The 15,411-nt window shown below is 53.8% G+C and overlaps 2 protein-coding genes across 2 annotated transcripts in view; both read right to left on the minus strand.

Annotated features, from left to right (window-relative positions):
• ALDH4A1 (aldehyde dehydrogenase 4 family member A1) overlaps positions 1-342 on the minus strand; it is a 32,178-nt gene extending 31,836 nt beyond the window's left edge. Inside the window, exon 1 of the mRNA XM_065894328.1 lies at positions 273-342. Coding sequence (XP_065750400.1) covers positions 273-340 — 68 coding nt within the window. The 5' untranslated portion in view covers positions 341-342. The remainder of the gene's footprint in view (positions 1-272) is intronic.
• Positions 343-6,593: 6,251 nt separating this feature from the next.
• Positions 6,594-15,411, minus strand: part of IFFO2 (intermediate filament family orphan 2) — a 44,904-nt gene continuing 36,086 nt past the window's right edge. Inside the window, exons 4-9 of the mRNA XM_065894341.1 lie at positions 14,944-15,084; positions 13,434-13,573; positions 9,231-9,351; positions 9,002-9,094; positions 7,940-8,070; positions 6,594-6,699 (exon numbers count right to left, since the gene is read on the minus strand). Coding sequence (XP_065750413.1) covers positions 6,594-6,699; positions 7,940-8,070; positions 9,002-9,094; positions 9,231-9,351; positions 13,434-13,573; positions 14,944-15,084 — 732 coding nt within the window. The remainder of the gene's footprint in view (positions 6,700-7,939; positions 8,071-9,001; positions 9,095-9,230; positions 9,352-13,433; positions 13,574-14,943; positions 15,085-15,411) is intronic.

Below are 15,411 nucleotides of genomic sequence, written 5' to 3' on the forward strand. Positions count from 1 at the left end.
ACCCCCACCCCGCAGCAGGATTCGGGAAGGGAGTCCCCCTAGCTGAAGGAAGAACTTTGGGAGACGAGGGTATAGCAATGGGAGGAAGGCCTGCGTGGGGGTCGGGCGGCATCAGAGGAAGTGACTCCCGGCGGAGGGGAGCCCCTAGGAAACCCGGCGAGGGTCTGGCAGGGAGGGAGTCCGGCTCGGGGGCGAGGGAGCGCCCAACGACTCCCGGGACCCCGGGGCAGCAGGCGCCGCGAGGGGCCTCCCCAGGCCTGGTACTCACTCACCCGGCAGCCCTCCACGGGCGAGCCAGCAGGGCGCGGCGGAGCGCGGGCGGCGACTGCAGGAGCAGCATCTTGAGCTTTCGACACTGCTGTTGGCTGGACCGTTCGCCCCCGGAGCGGCTCCGGAGCGGCTCCACAGCGCTGCCCCACAGCGCTGCCCCGCCCTGAGCGCACCACCTCGGCTGGCGGGGGGAACGTGTCACCCCATCCGTCCTCCAAGCCAGGCTCAACCGAAACGCCTCTGTATTTACCTTCTGCTAATAAAATAATTCCCTTTTTAGGGCATGATAAAGGACGTTATGTGACATAGGGCAAAATTGCCCGAAAGAGAAGCCTTGAAATGTACACACTTCCCCCTCCTCTCTTTATGGTATGACCCAGTCGCCCTCCAAAGGGGGCCGAGGGCAAAAGGGAGTGAGCTCCATCGACCAATCAGAATGATACATGGAAGCTCCTGGACCAATCAGAGGGGCTGTCATGTAGCAGTCTCCTTAGGCCGGGATAGAGGGGCTGAAGCAGCCAATAAGAGAGCGGGAATGGGGCACGTGTGAGGCGGCGCGGAAGGACAGCGGGTCTGCCAGTCAGGGACAGCTAGAGTCCCAGCCCTACCACTCTCGCTGTCCTCGGCCAGTGACTGCTAGAGTATTCGACCGTGCAGGGCTGCATAGCGGCCAAACCCCCAACCTCAACTCGGGGGCTGCAGCCCCTGGAATGAGCCTGCTGCCCCTGGCTCTAGCCTCCTGGTTGGGACTCAGCCGCCCTCCACCTCCCGGCCTGGCGCGGGGCCACCCAGCTTCCTGAGGCCTAGCGCTTAGATAAATCAGCCTGCTTCTTTGCAGGTTACGATCGATAAAAGATAAAACCGGAGCCAGTCTATGCTCAGGCTTTCCTTCAAAGCCTATGGACGCGGAACCAGTTGCTCCTGTGCATTATTTTTGCGCCCCGCACCAAAATTTGAATTTTCGGGGAAGTTTTCTGCCTGATGAACACGTGAACGTTATTTAAAACTCGGTTTCTGAAGTCTTCCAGAGGATGGAATCTTAGGGACCCATTCGATTCCTAAAGTCCTGTTACAGCTTTTCTAACGCTCGCTTCTAATATATCTGTTTATATTTCCTCTAGCAGCGTGTACCGAGAACTTGCTTAGGAGTCAGAGTTCAGTTGCTGATCGTGGTTTCTCCCTATGACAAGGGCGAAATACGTAATTCTTTCCGGGCTTCAGTTTCCAAGTCTGTAAAGTGGGGATAATAATACCCACCTTAGAACGCCCTCATTATTTCACGCTACTCCTTTCTCCAGGAGGGCACACTCTTCAAGGCACTTTGGAGAATTTAAACAGAACGGGGAGTGGGAAAGGAAACTACAGTCGTCTCTCGGTCTTGGTGGGGCCTTGGTTCCAGGAGCCCCCGCAGATACCAAATCCACGATGCTCAAGTCTCTTACATAAGATGGCACAGTACGGTCAGCCTTCCCTATCCAAGGATGAGAAACTTGCAGGTTCGGAGAGCCATTTGTACGTTAAGCACAAGTCTTAGAGATGGTAAAAAGTTAATTGGAATCGGCAGTGGCTGTTTTTCTTCATCCTTGAAGAAAACCCTAGTCATGGGCCCAGTTCACACAGGTCAATGTCTCCCTGAATTCAGCCATGAACAGAAAGAAACTAGAATATTGGACAGTGTCAAATCCAGAGCCTAGGAGGTAGCCTTTCAAGGGCACTGTGAGGAGGTTTATGAAATGGGGTCGATGATTAACAGGACCTCAACTCCAAACCAGGCTATGCCAGTTATTCAGTCTGTGATCTCTCTGGCTCTCTTCCCCTTCTGTAAAATATGTATAATAATTTCTGCTTTAACTACTTCCGAAGATTGTATTGTGAGATGCAAATATAACAGGTGATGTGAAACTTCCCTATTTGATCACTAATCAGCTAATTACTTTAGTGGTTATGTGGCCCACCATCCTCTTGCCCCTCCCCATCACCTCTTTATCCTTAATTTTTTTTATCCTTAATTTAAAAAAAAAAAGGCACCATCAATTCTAAGACATTTCACTTTATTTAAAAGAAGCCAATATACAGGATATAAAGGGCATGATATTTACAACAGTACAGTAAACAGGTTGGTTTCCGGTAGGATCAGTAGTCTTTCAATGAATATAAACCCCCCCTTCCCCTTGACGCTAGACCCAGCTGGCAGACAAACAGCAACAGTGGGGTAGGATGGGACCTCAGGATAGAAAGTCTCCCTGGATGGGGCTAAAAATCAGGTAGATGCTAAAATGTCCACGAAGGGGTCTGTGGGTGGGTTTGCCTTTGCCTCATCTCTTTGAAGGCTTGGCAGAGGGAATGGTGAGGGATTTAGCCTGAGACTAACAAGCAGCCCACCCTGAGCCTGGAAATCTTCCACTCGTGGAAAATTCCCTTCCAGAGAGAATCTGCCTTTACCGACACCCACCTGGCTGCTTCCAGACTCCCCACTCTAGGAGAGTGCCCTCTAGAACCAGAGCTTAGTGTCTCAAGGTGGAGGACCCAGGAAGCTCCCAGCACCCTAGTTCCTCATCCAGGTCCCTGGAAGAGCACAGCAAGGACGACATCCCAGGCCTTGGCCTGGGGTTGGCACAGCCAGGGCTGGGCTGTAGGCATCTCATGGCATTTGCACTCCTGCTCAGGCTGCCTGACAACCTTGGACCCACTGAGGCCCGGGCCCCAAGGAAGCTGTGGGCTCCGTGAACCAACAGCCCATTGCCACCCACACCCTACTGCTTCTCAGCTCTCTCCAAATACAGCTGACTTGGCAATGGATCTTGGCAGACCAGAGTTTGAGCAACTAATCGGAGCCCACCTTCTGAAGCAGAGCTTGTCCCCTACCTAGTGCCCCCCTTCCCTCCCACCACCCACCTCCGTTCTGAATTCCCCACTGCCCACCCACTCCCACAAGTGCCCAGCCCCCTGGACTTGCAAGGACCAAGGAGCTGGGGGATCAAGGGACAAGGAAATGAGGTGAGGGGTGACCTACACTCTGCTGAAGCCGCTCGTGGGTGTGGATGAGTAGGTGGTGATGATGCGGAGACAGGTGAGGGGTACTGATTATATTAAATCCAGCAGCAACATGCATCTTGTCCACAGAAAAATGCTGGGCTACCATAACTGCCTACCCTAGATTTAAAAAAAAACTTTCATAAAAATAGATGAGTCTCTTCCTTTATAAATAGATTACATTTAGCTTAAGTTACACCTTATATGATCCCCTGCCCCACACCCTCTCCCCCATCCCAAGCCAAAGTGGTCTGATTCTCCACAGGTCATATGAGCTACATCCACAGAGCTAAATCCATGATGGACAGGCCCGTCAGACACCTCTAGACATACTGCCACAAGAAAACAAAATGTGTTTACTTGCCAATCATTTTTTTCCCTGTTCAGAGTCTCAGAGAAGTGTGTGTGTGTGTGTGTGTGTGTGTGTGCGCTCCACAACCAGGGAGCCCAAAGGAAGCTACTCTCCCTGTCCCTCCCCAATCCTCTCTTTTTATAAAACCCCCCAAAATAGGAGAGTGAGAGAGGTCAGCACAGGAGAGCCCATCTGAGACCAATTCTAAAATACCAATGTCAATATGACACTGGGCTGAGAAATAGAAAACCAAAATTACGTATTTACATCTTTACAAAGGATGGACCAGTTCATCCCAACTGGACCTGGTGCTGCCCCAGCGAGCGTTGGGGTCTTTCTCGGCAAGCTGTGGGCCCATGGCAAGGGTACAAGCGGGGCCCACTGGCAACTAACTCAAAAAAGAACTTGGTGGGGAGGGAGGCAGCCAGGCCAAAACCAGGATCGCACCCTGAAGGCAGGTCACTAACACTCTTGTTGTCCCCCCATCCACCGGCCCCAAGTCCTTGCTCCCCAGCGAGAACAGCTATTGAAAACCAGCAAGATGGACCTTTCTGGCCAGCATCTGACTCTGGCTCCTGCCATTTCCATACTCCCCAGATAAATTCAGAGTACGCTAGTCCCCAAAGACAAATATCTATGTATCCAAGGGGGAAAGCAAAAATAATACCATTGGACAGCAATCACCATGGTAACCTCAGTTACCCCCCCAATGCTTACATTGTTGCCTAACTGTCTTAACTCTAAAGATAGGTCTGTCACCCTCCCACCACCTTGAGGAAAAACCCGGGGCAGGCCTCCACTCTGCCTACCTGTCCATGGAATTCAATGCCTCCCTCAACCTGGGCAGAGGAGGCCTGAGAGGCAGCCAGTTTCCCAGCCTCCCAGAAACGGAAAATCTTTTCAGCAGCTGAGGTCCAAGCCCAACTGGCTCTGATAACCTTTGGTTAAACTAAAACTAAAACAACAATAATGACAATAATAATGTGATATGTTTGAACCCTGTAACCTTGAGAACAAGTGTCAGTGAGGAGGAGGAGAAGGGGTGATCTCTCCTCCGAAACCTCGTCCCTCCACGTACCCGACAAGGGGCTATTTGGCTAATGAGAGATTCTGGGAATGGAAGACTTTCAGCCAGACTTTCACAGGCAAAGAGCAGGAGGTTCCTCCACAACAACAACAACAAAAAAGGAAAAAACTCACAATAAAGGCCACCAAGTTCTGATAAATAAAATTACACACAATCACTAACAATCTCCTCTCTCTCCATAGATATATATTTATATAATATGAATATTATGTACAATGATTTTAAGACTGAAAAACAGGTGGGGGAAAACGGAAGAGAGGGGAGGTCCTTACAGACCACTGGTACCCTGGGAGAGAAAAGACAGGGGGCCTGATCTACACAAGGCCAGATTTCCCCCTCTGCCTGCAGACACAAGCAGTGGGTAGCAAGGAGCTCTGGTCCCTGGGCACATTTTGCTCCTCTGACCTCCAGGGGGAGCTCCCGGGCCAACAAAAACAAAAATCAGCAATCACACCCACAGTAGTGGGTCCAAAGAGAAATTTAAAAAACGAGCAAAGCTGGCTCTGCTGGCTCCAAGCTGAGATCTGGGGGTGGCCGCCACACAGTGCCCTGTGACTCAGGCCCTCTCAAGTCTGGGGAGATATGGCTCAGCTGAACTCCCCAGCTGGTCAATCAGTGAATTATGGAAAAAGGTGAGCTTATGTCCATGAGCAGAACAAGGACCGCTCTCACTCGAGCTCCTCCTCTCCGCCAGCAGGCCCCGCTAGCTCCCTCCCCTTCCCTTCCCAATGCCTGCCAGTGGCCAAAGAGTGGGCCACTGCGGCACCGTGGAGAAGCAAGATGGCGGCGGACGGTACCGACCCAGCTCCGAGGTGGAGGGGGTAGATACCAGGCCTGGCCCCCTCCAGACTTTCTCACAGAGAAATTACAGATCGATAACCCCTTACTGTTGGCTGGGAAAAACATCAAGTCATCAGGGCAATAAAAGACCCGCTCCCCAACCCCAACCCACAGAGGTCCCAAGAAAGCAAGCAGTCAGGTGGCCGAGGGCCTTACGGGGCCCAGGCCTCGCTAACGACCTTGACCAAACTCCCTCCCGAGTCAGTGCTCACCCCCAGAGGTTGCGAGAGAGATCGCCCTAGCTTCCTCCCTCCCAGCTCCAGGGGAAAACCAGGGATCTAGGAGAGGGCCTACCTTCCACAATGGTATAAGGCAAGCTGCTTTTTTTGTTTTGTTTTGTTTTTTGCATAGTAGTTTAAACACAGTGAGGTTCCGCCTTCCCCCACAGTGCCTTGTCCCTCTGCTTTGCCGCTCGATCCAGAAAGAAAAGAAAAATTTGTCTTCCCTCCCTCCTTCCATCTTTTCTCTCTTTCAGCTCCCAGGCCTGGAGAGCTCGCAAAGGCCAACAGCTCCTTCTTGGGGGGAGGTGGGCCATCCCAAGTCCAACTCCAGCAGAGGAGGGAGGGCAGAGCTTATGGCCAATCAGAGGAGCAGGTGGGAGGGTAGAAAACGGCGTTGTACCACTCCAGGGCCCCCCCCACCCGCCCTCACCTTAGAGTTTTGTATAAAAACACCTGCTAGGAATAATTCTTTGGAGCTCAAAGTGGCTCAGCTTAAGGGAAAAGGCACAGTTAACACTGCATCGTCCGGACAGAAGTCTGTATCTGTAATGTGGAGAACAATAGAAATTGACAGCACCATTCCTTGGGTGGGTGGATGGAGAAGGGGCACTGGTTGGTGGTGGGCGGAAGGAAGGAAGGAAGCAGCGGTCCCTTGGGGCCTCCAGAGAAGGGAGGGCATAGGAAGTCTGGCGTGGCGAGGGCCGGAGCCCCACTTCCTGGCCCCGTGGGGAGAGGCGGGCAGAGGCCCCATCACCAAGACCACCAGGCACGGGCTGGGGGACCTCAGTCATCAGCTGACCATGGGCTCCACATCCGCCTCCCGCTCAAACTCATCCTGGATCTCGTCTGTACTTCCTGAGTCGCTGCTGGCCATGGAGCTAGGCGACGGTGAATTCCTGGAAGGCACAAGAGAATGGGGGACATCAGAGGGCAGCCTGAGGACCTCTGAAGGGATTCAAAGAGCTGGAAAGATGGAGCAGCCATTCCCAGAAAACCTAGCCTCAGAGGGGGATCCTGCCCCGAGGCCCGCCCTTGCACCACTTGCCTTAGAATCTTCAAAGCCCAGGAGCTAAACATGGCTATAGAGACCTATTGGGACGCCCTGCACCCGCCTCTGTAATTGCTTGGTCCTGAGAGCTCCTTGGGAGCAGAAACCACGGGTCAAGCTCAGTTTTTACACTCCCATCACCTAACACATGTCTGGACAATTAACTCAGAGCCCAAAGGGAGAACACACAGGACAGTGGTTAATAGCACTGGTTTTGAATCCTCACTCTATCACTGCTGAGCTGGGGGGCCTGGCGCAAGCTATTTTCCCTGCCTACGGGGCGCTTCTCCATCCCAACAATGGAAATAACAACAGTGGCTTCTGGGAATCAATGAGCTAAAGGTGACATGCTAATAAGCCCAGGGCCACACACACACACACACACACACACACACACACACGCAACCTCCCCCTGCCTCTCCCTCTCTTACAGCCCAAACAACGGCCTGCAGGAATATCGTCATGATAAGAGAACAATTATAATTAATATATCTGTGCTTGATGCCAAGCATTTTATGTGTATTATCTCATTTTATTATTAGCACGTCTGTCTTCCCCGAAAGGCTGCGTGTTCCTTGAGGGCAGGGGCTCTGTCTTGGTTCTGGTGTCCCCCAGCAAATAAAAGAGGCCCGATGCATGTCAGTCTCCCGGGGACAGACCCACATGGCCTCGGGTTGGAAGACGGGAAAGGAAGGAAAATGGCTTCCTAAGGACACATGTGAGCCCCGGCCACCACCTCCACCCCCCAGCTCAGCAGGAAGTGGGGCGTGGGCTCCAGGAGGGCCAGGGCTGCGAATGTTCTGCTCATCACTGTATCCCCATGGCTTTGCACAGAGCCAGCCTTCAACAGTAGCTGTTGAATCAGTGGGGGCAGGGTTGTTGTGAGTGGTCACGTGAGATTAGATGTGTGAGGCATTAACACATAGTAGGAGGCTAACAGTCATCGGATGCACGGACAGGTGGATGGATGGATGGACCAACGGCCTGGGCAGGTGAAACCACCAGGCTGTAAGTTGCAGCCCCACAAATCCCGCCACCCACCCCAAGGATGCCACCACTGCACTGCCAGGGAGGACAAGGCCAGGTACCTGTCTGCAGAGCCTTTGATGAGCCGGCGACAGGTCTCCATCTGCACGTCCAGGCCCCGCTTCATGCTGCACATCTCCATGTACTCATGCAAGTGTCGGTTCATGTCGCTCTTGGCCGTGGCCAGCTCCAGCTGAGAGGAACCAACATGGCATAAAGGGGAGGCCAAGTCATCCTCCCTCATAGCAGACCACTCAGCAACCTCCCGTCCTCAGTGGTGGTGGCAGCATCGGGGCCACCCCAGGACACCACGCCCTCAGGGCCCTCCCTCTGCTCTCTGCTCTCTACATACTGGCGCAGGGCCCCTAGAACCACTTCTGGTGGAAGGTGAATGGTTGCTTGGCAACCACTGGGGCAGCCCTAGCAACTCCACCCTGTCCAGCATCCCTGCAGTCCTTTCTGTGGACTGGATTAGAAAAGTCCTGAAGTCTCTCGTGTTTCTGACCCTTCTCCTCTACCAAGTGATACATCCCCCAGGAAAGGAGCTGGCCTTCTCTTTCTCCAGCGTGACAACAGCAGTGACTCTCACTGACAGATGTGGCCCAGCACACAGGCTCCAGAGCTGGGAGAACTGGGCTTACAGGCTGCTTCCTGGCTGGGGGGCCTTGGGCAAGTCACTTGGTCTCTTTTAACCTCAACTCCTCCTCTGTAAAATGGGGCACACAGTACCTACTGCATAGCGTGGAGGCACCCAGGTCCCTCTAGGTACATACATAAGGTATGCAGATACCAGGGAGGGTGTATTTTTAAAGGGCTGAGTGCCCAGTGTCGCTTGATGTCACTCAAATGTCAGTTCTCATTATTTTGAGATCATCATCTCAGTCAATAACCTAAAAAAAAAACCTCTCTGGGGCCAACATGGATCACCACCCCCATTTCACAGATTAGGAAACTGAGGCCCTAAGAGGGGTGTGACTTGCCCAACACTAGGCAGGGAATCAGCAGATGTCCCAACTTCCGATCCTGCATCTGCGTCGCTCTCCCAGCCCCTGTCCACACGGGCACCTAATCACCATGAGTCTCGGCGGTCACAACCGGGTGATGTGAACAAGCTAACGCCTCACCTCGATCTGGCCTATGGTCTCCTGGTACTCCTTGTCTCTCGTCTTGAAGAAGGATTCAGTCTCATGGATCAAGTTGCCCAGGTTTTCCTCTTGCTGGGGAAACAGAAAAGAGGGGACAACTCAGCTGGGTGGTAAGGGCTGCAGGGTAAGAGTGGGGGATGCGGGATCGTGGAAAGGAAGTGCTCCCAATGCCTACCTCCCAGCCTCTAAGAAGCCATGCCCGGCTCACCTCGCCCTGCAGGTCAATGCTCGGATTGCAGTTAGTGAAGTCCTCCCAGAGCAGAAGTGTGTCTTCGTTCTCCTCCCACGTCAGGCTGTCACAGTCATCGTCGAAATCAAAGGTCTCCCGCCTGTTGGGGGGGGACACAGGAGGGCATGAGTGAACAGAGCCAGGCTCCAGGGGCCTGGACAGGGGAGAGCAAGGGACACTGCCCTGATGATTGGGCTCCTGCCAGGTGGCCATCCAAAAAGGCAGGGGCGGTGGCCAAAGGGGACGCATGCCTTCTCCTTGGAGTTTAACTCTTTTCAAATGCAGAGTGTATTTACATATTATTTATACAATTTAAAATGTACATTCCTAAAGATGCCAGGCTTTCATTAATGGAGACTAAAGATATTTTCCTCCCAAGTCCAATTTTGTTGACTGTTTTCCTTTCATTTAATAACTCATTCCTGGAGCCCCTGCTATGCCTGAGGTGATTCATATAACCTTTTCTGCAACTTGGAAAGGTGGGTATTATTATTATTCCCATTTTACAGATGAGGAAACTGCAGCTCAGAAAGAATAATTCACTTGTCCAAAGCCACACTAAGCTAGGCTGTACCAGAAACTAGGGCTGATAAAAAAGAACAAAATAATGCCATTTGTAGCAACACGGATGGACCTAGAGATTGCCATACCGAGTGAAGTAAGTCAGAGAAAGACAAATATCCTGTGATATCGCTTATGTGTGGAATCTAAAAAAAGGTACAAATGGACTTATCTACAAAAGAGAAATAGAGTCACAGATGTAGAAAACAAACTATGGTTACCAGGGGGTAAGGGAGGGAGAGATAAATTGGAAGATTGGGACTGACATATACACACTACTATATATAAAATAGATAATTAATAAGAACCTACTGTATAGCACAGGGAACTCTACTCAAAACTTCGTAATGGCCTACATGGGAAAAGAATCTAAAAGAGTGGATATATGTATAACAGATTCACTTTGCTGTGTACCCGAAACTAACACAACATTGTAAATCAACTATACTCTGATAAAAATTAAAAAAAAAAAAAAAAAAAGAACCTAGGGCTGAAAGCCAGATCTTTCTGTTTCCTACGGCTTTTTCCTGCCCATCAAAACACCACCAAGCACCTATTATGTGCTGGGCACGGGACAGGCCACCATGCATGTATTAAAATGCAATTCGTTCCATCCTCACAACAGTCCTTTGAGGTGAGCATGACTGTCAGTCCCATTTTACAGGTAAGGAAATTGAGGCTCAGAGGGATTAGGTGGACTTCTAGAATAATACATGCTGGAAATCAGACTTGAATGCAAAGCCTGAGCGATTTCTGGCCTTCCCTATTCACTAGAACTGGAAGTAGGGTGATGGACCATACAGGTGGGCCTGGGACTGAAGGGGTTCTGGAGGTGTACTGGTTACCCCAACTGGAGGGGACTGTAAAAATCATTCAGCCCAATATGCCCATTATCCAGATGGGAAGGCTGAGGCCTGCAGGAGTTAAACTGCTCGACCCGGTGAATCAGCTGCAGAGGAAGATGTGGGTCCCAAGTCCTGATTCCCGTCCCAGGGCTCTCCCCTCTGCCTACGCTCACTCCTTCAACTACTTTCTGGATCCTACAGGGCACTGCTCCCAACCTGCTGACAATGGACCAGGCTGGAGCCACCGGGCAGAGCCCAAGAGCACCCCTGGGAGCCAGGTTCCCCACCAAGAAGCGGTTCCTGCGGGAGCCTGCAGGTGGCTCCCTGCATCCAAGGACCAGAGCTGGGGCAGGGCTGCAGGGTGAGGCGCTGCCCACACCCCGCCCCCCACAGCAAGACAGCTCGGGGCGAGCCCCTGGGTCAAGCGTCGTCGTCGACCCATGGCCACCTCACATACTAGACTGCTGACCTCACTTCCTTCCCAGCAGCTGGGACAAGAAGGAAACCCCAGCTGAGTAATGGGGAACTAGAAAGGATAGGAAGCTGCCTGCACAAGAGAAAGGGCTGGGAAGAGGCGCCCCCCCTCCCCCCAGATCTGGAGGGCAGGGCTGAGCAGGAAGGCTGGCCGCTGGTGCAGAGAAAGTAGCAAATTTCTCCCCTTCTCCTGGGCCTGAAGCCCAAGCAACTGATTTTGATCAAAACAAAACAGCCCTGACACGGGTGCATTATTCAAGGAGTTCAGAGGAGCTGGCCCGGGGCAGTGGGGGCTCTAGCTTGGGTCTCAGCCCGTGCAGATGTCAGCGGGAGGGGGCCAGGGCCCTGCCCTGGTGCCTTCTGCGTGGCCTTAGCTAGAACTACAAGGGTGGAGGGGTGATCAGAGGTTGGCCTTTTTTTTTGAACTAGGCAACTTTACAACCAGATCAACCTAATTGGATACTGAACCCAGTTCAGACCTGTCAACGCTCAGGTGCCCATTTTAGCAGCAATGGAAAGAATGCTCTTCCATACACCTGGGAGCACAGCTTTTTAGCTCACGCCACTTCCTGGGCAGTCTCTGGATTCCTGGTGACTTTATGAAAACCAGGGACAACACTTTCTTCAAAGCAGCCCTTTAATTCAACCAAGTGAACCCAGCCTGGGTCTCTGGGGCATACAACCCTGCCCTACACTCAGAAATGCCCACAGCAACGTTCAGAAAACCTACACCCGACCAAGGGTTCTCTTCCAAAGCCCCTCTCATCAGCGAAAGATGAGACTGTGAGAACTGGGTGTGGGGGGAGATGGTGAAGATGAACCGAGAGTCTAGGACTCTCCTTGTCACCCTCAAAACAGCAAAGCCCCGAACACAGCCCCATCTCCAGGTTGTTTCAAGGGAACAGCGAGCATAGGTAAGTGCTGGGCAAACCCATCCCACCCAGGTCCGGTTCCCGTCTTCCTGACAAGTCACCAGGGTGGGGACGGTGTGGCAAGGAAACAGAAGAGGAAATCTCTTGTGAGCACGGAGACAGTGCTGGACCGGGAGTCAGGGCCCGGCTCTGTCCCGACTTGCCCAGCCCTCTCTGAGCCTCATCTGTACAATGAAGGGGCTGGGCAGAGTGATCTCGGGACTCTACCGTGCTAGGCCAGCCCCCAGCATTGCAGGAAGCGTTAGGAGGGGCCTGTGCCCCTGGCTTTGGAAATGAGTATGATGGCAGGAGCGCCTGCTGACAGGAGGTGCCCTCCTGGAGGGGCCTGGAAGGTCGGTGATGGCTCAACAGAGGCAAGCACTCGAATCCAGCCAGCCCCGCTGCTGGAAGCTCAGGACTCCAGAGAACGGACATCAGGCCAGAAAGTGTGCTGGGGCCCTGAGACTCAGACGCAAGGGGTGCGGGAGGTAGGGGTGGGGAGGGAGGACTCCAGTCCTGGGCAAAAGCTGAGTTCCCAGGGCTCAGGGGAGAGAGCAGGCAAGAGCAGGCCAGTGGGGCAGGGGGAAAGGTGGACGTCAGAGACCCAGTCCCAGCCTGCTCTCTGACTCAAGGCCCTTAGGTGAGTCAGCCAATGCCCACAGCTGCACCCCTACCCTCCCCAAGCCCACACCGGGATACTCTACGGATTAGAGCCAAAGATGGATCAGGATTGCAAGTATAGCACTGCGTACACCAAGGCTACGATGCATCCCTGCCCCGGATGACTGTGCGCAGCCAGGTTCTAGTAAGTCAGCTGTCCACAGGGGTGGGAGAGGGCTGCCCAGACTGGTAGCCCCTGACAATTTCCCATCGCGGCAAATGTTAAGCTACTAATATGCCATCGCTAAACCTGGAGTGGGCAGACATGCATACAATCAGCTTTTACAAGCTGGTACAAGCCAGCTCCAGCCCACCACTGACCACACCCAGCCCAACTCTGCCACTAACCCGGGCAGCAGCTCATCCCAAGGGAAAAAAAAATTGTAATTCTGTATGGTGATGGATGTTAACTAGACTTATTGTGGTGAGCATTTTACAACATACAGAAGTACCAAAACATGATGTTGCATATATGAAACTAACAGAATGTTACACGTCGGTCCTATTATCTCAGTTAAAAAAAAAAAAAGAACTGCCCACAAATGTGACCACCGTTACCAATTTGACCCTTTCTGAAAACGTGAGACTCCGAATCCGAATTCTGTCAGAGCACCGTGCTGGCCAAAGAAAACATCTGCCGGCTACTTCCGGCCCAGGTCACCGGTTTGCCACCCCTGCCCTGCCCAACCTGGGGAAACGGAGAGGAGGCCCCAGGCAGCAGGGATACTCACAGCTGGTTAAACATGCGTTTCATCTCGTCTGTGATGTTCATGGAGCCGACCTCGTCATCCGAGAACCGGTTCACCTCCCCGTCCTGCTCAGAGATGTCATCATCCGAAGCCACCTTACGCTCCTTCTTTTTGGGGACCACCTGACCCGGAAAGGAAAAGACCAAGGTCACTGGGAGGCTCTGCGGGGATGGAGGGCGGGGTGGACTGGGAAGGGAGCCGGCGTCCCATAGGATGGATGGAGCATGGCTGGTGCAGCCACTGCTTGATGCCGGGTCCTCTAAGAAGCAGGCAGCGTTCGCAGGAAGCGTGAGGTGGGGAGACATGCAGGATGGAGGGGCAGATGGCCTGGACCCTTCCCTGCCCTGGGAGGCCTGGTGGTTGGGCTAGCTCAGCTCACCCCTTCACCAGAGAGGCAGCCCCATCATTTGGGGTGAAGAGCAGGCCAGACTGGGGCACTGAGTCGCCTGGTATGTGTCAGAGGCAGCCAGAGAGACGGAGAACCCCTTACAGAGGCGCAGATGGCTCCACGCTTCCCAGAGCCCTCCTGTTCACATGCAGAGTTGACAGGCAGGCAGCCCCAGGTTCAACAAGCTCCCTCCACTCCAAGCAGACAAGACACGACAAACCAGACGAAGGCTGAAATGGTCCCTTGCTTCCCCGCAAAGGGGCAGCAAGAAGGCACGAGGTGGACAATGGGCCCCAGGGAAGCCCAGACCTCACCCCACTACATCCAAAGTCACACACTTAAAGCGACAACACGCCATACTGCCCTGGGCTCAAGCAAAAGCCAAACCACAACCCAAAACTCAAGCAGCAGCCTTCAGAGAATGACGCACGCCCTTTGGGCAGCTGGACCAGCCCCCAAGCCCTCCCTGGAGGACATTTGCCAGTGCTAACCCATCGCCTTCGCTTGGAACACACCCAGTCCCTTGCCGGTTGGAGGCGGGGTGGGGGTGGGGGGCGGTATGGAGTGAGTCTCAATGTGGGACTGAAAGAGTCAACAGTCAACAGCTCCTCTTCTGAATTCTGAGGCTCGTGGACCAGGGCTCAGGCCAGCTCACCCAGTGCTCCCATAGCCTGGCCAGGGCTCCCCGACCATGGCATTTGTAGCCAGCTCTGGCTCCCAGAGGAAGAGGCAGGAAGCAGGGCAGTGGACGCAGGGTGGACGGATGGACTGAGCCCTGGAGGGTCCAGAGACCTGAGTCCTACTCCCAGCTCTGCCATGTCCGTCCTGGAGCCTGTCACGCCCACCACCCGCCCGGGTGAGCGGCGTCCTCAGCCATAGGATGAAGCGGTCAGCCTTGATGATGGAGGAGTCAGACGTGCCTATGAGTCTATGCGTCCCTGATTCTACGTTTTCCTGGGGAGGCCAGAGGGTTGGGCAAACGCTACCTCGGGGGGAAGGGGCGTGGGCAGGGTGCGAGGAAAACGGGGGTTGGGTGGCCAGGCAGGGGCGGAGGGCGGTGGGCGGCTGGGAGTGGCAGCTGGTGAGCAGGGCAGCCCTAGTCACCTGGAAGATCTTGGACACGTCTTCCGAGTTCCGCTGCTGTGCGACATCGCACAGCTTGGCCGTGATATCGATTCGGCGGCAGATGTCCATGTCCACCTTCATGGCCTTTTCTTGGATCTTTGTGTCCAGGTCTGTCATGGGCTGCAGGGAGGACAGCAGGGGGTTACGTGAGCGAGGGATGGAGCAAGCATGGGGGTGGGGAGGCACTCCCAGGCTCCGACTGGACAGAGGGGTGGGGAGACCCCCAGGTGTCGGGCGGGAGGCCCCGCAGTCCGAGGGGGTCCTTGAGCCTTTTCTGGACTTGAAGGGTCGGGCCAGCTGCTCGGGTTCAGGGCAGGGGGCGGAGGGACTGTGGGAGCCTAGGGCTTCGGCGCCGAGTGGACAGTGTGTTTGCTGGTCACCCTAAGGGCTGGAAGGCATCCTCTCAGCAGATACAGCGTCAGTGTTTATTTTGTCAGAGCAGAGAAA

Source organism: Phocoena phocoena, chromosome 1 (genome assembly GCF_963924675.1).
Source record: "Phocoena phocoena chromosome 1, mPhoPho1.1, whole genome shotgun sequence".
Lineage (NCBI taxonomy): Eukaryota > Metazoa > Chordata > Mammalia > Artiodactyla > Phocoenidae > Phocoena > Phocoena phocoena.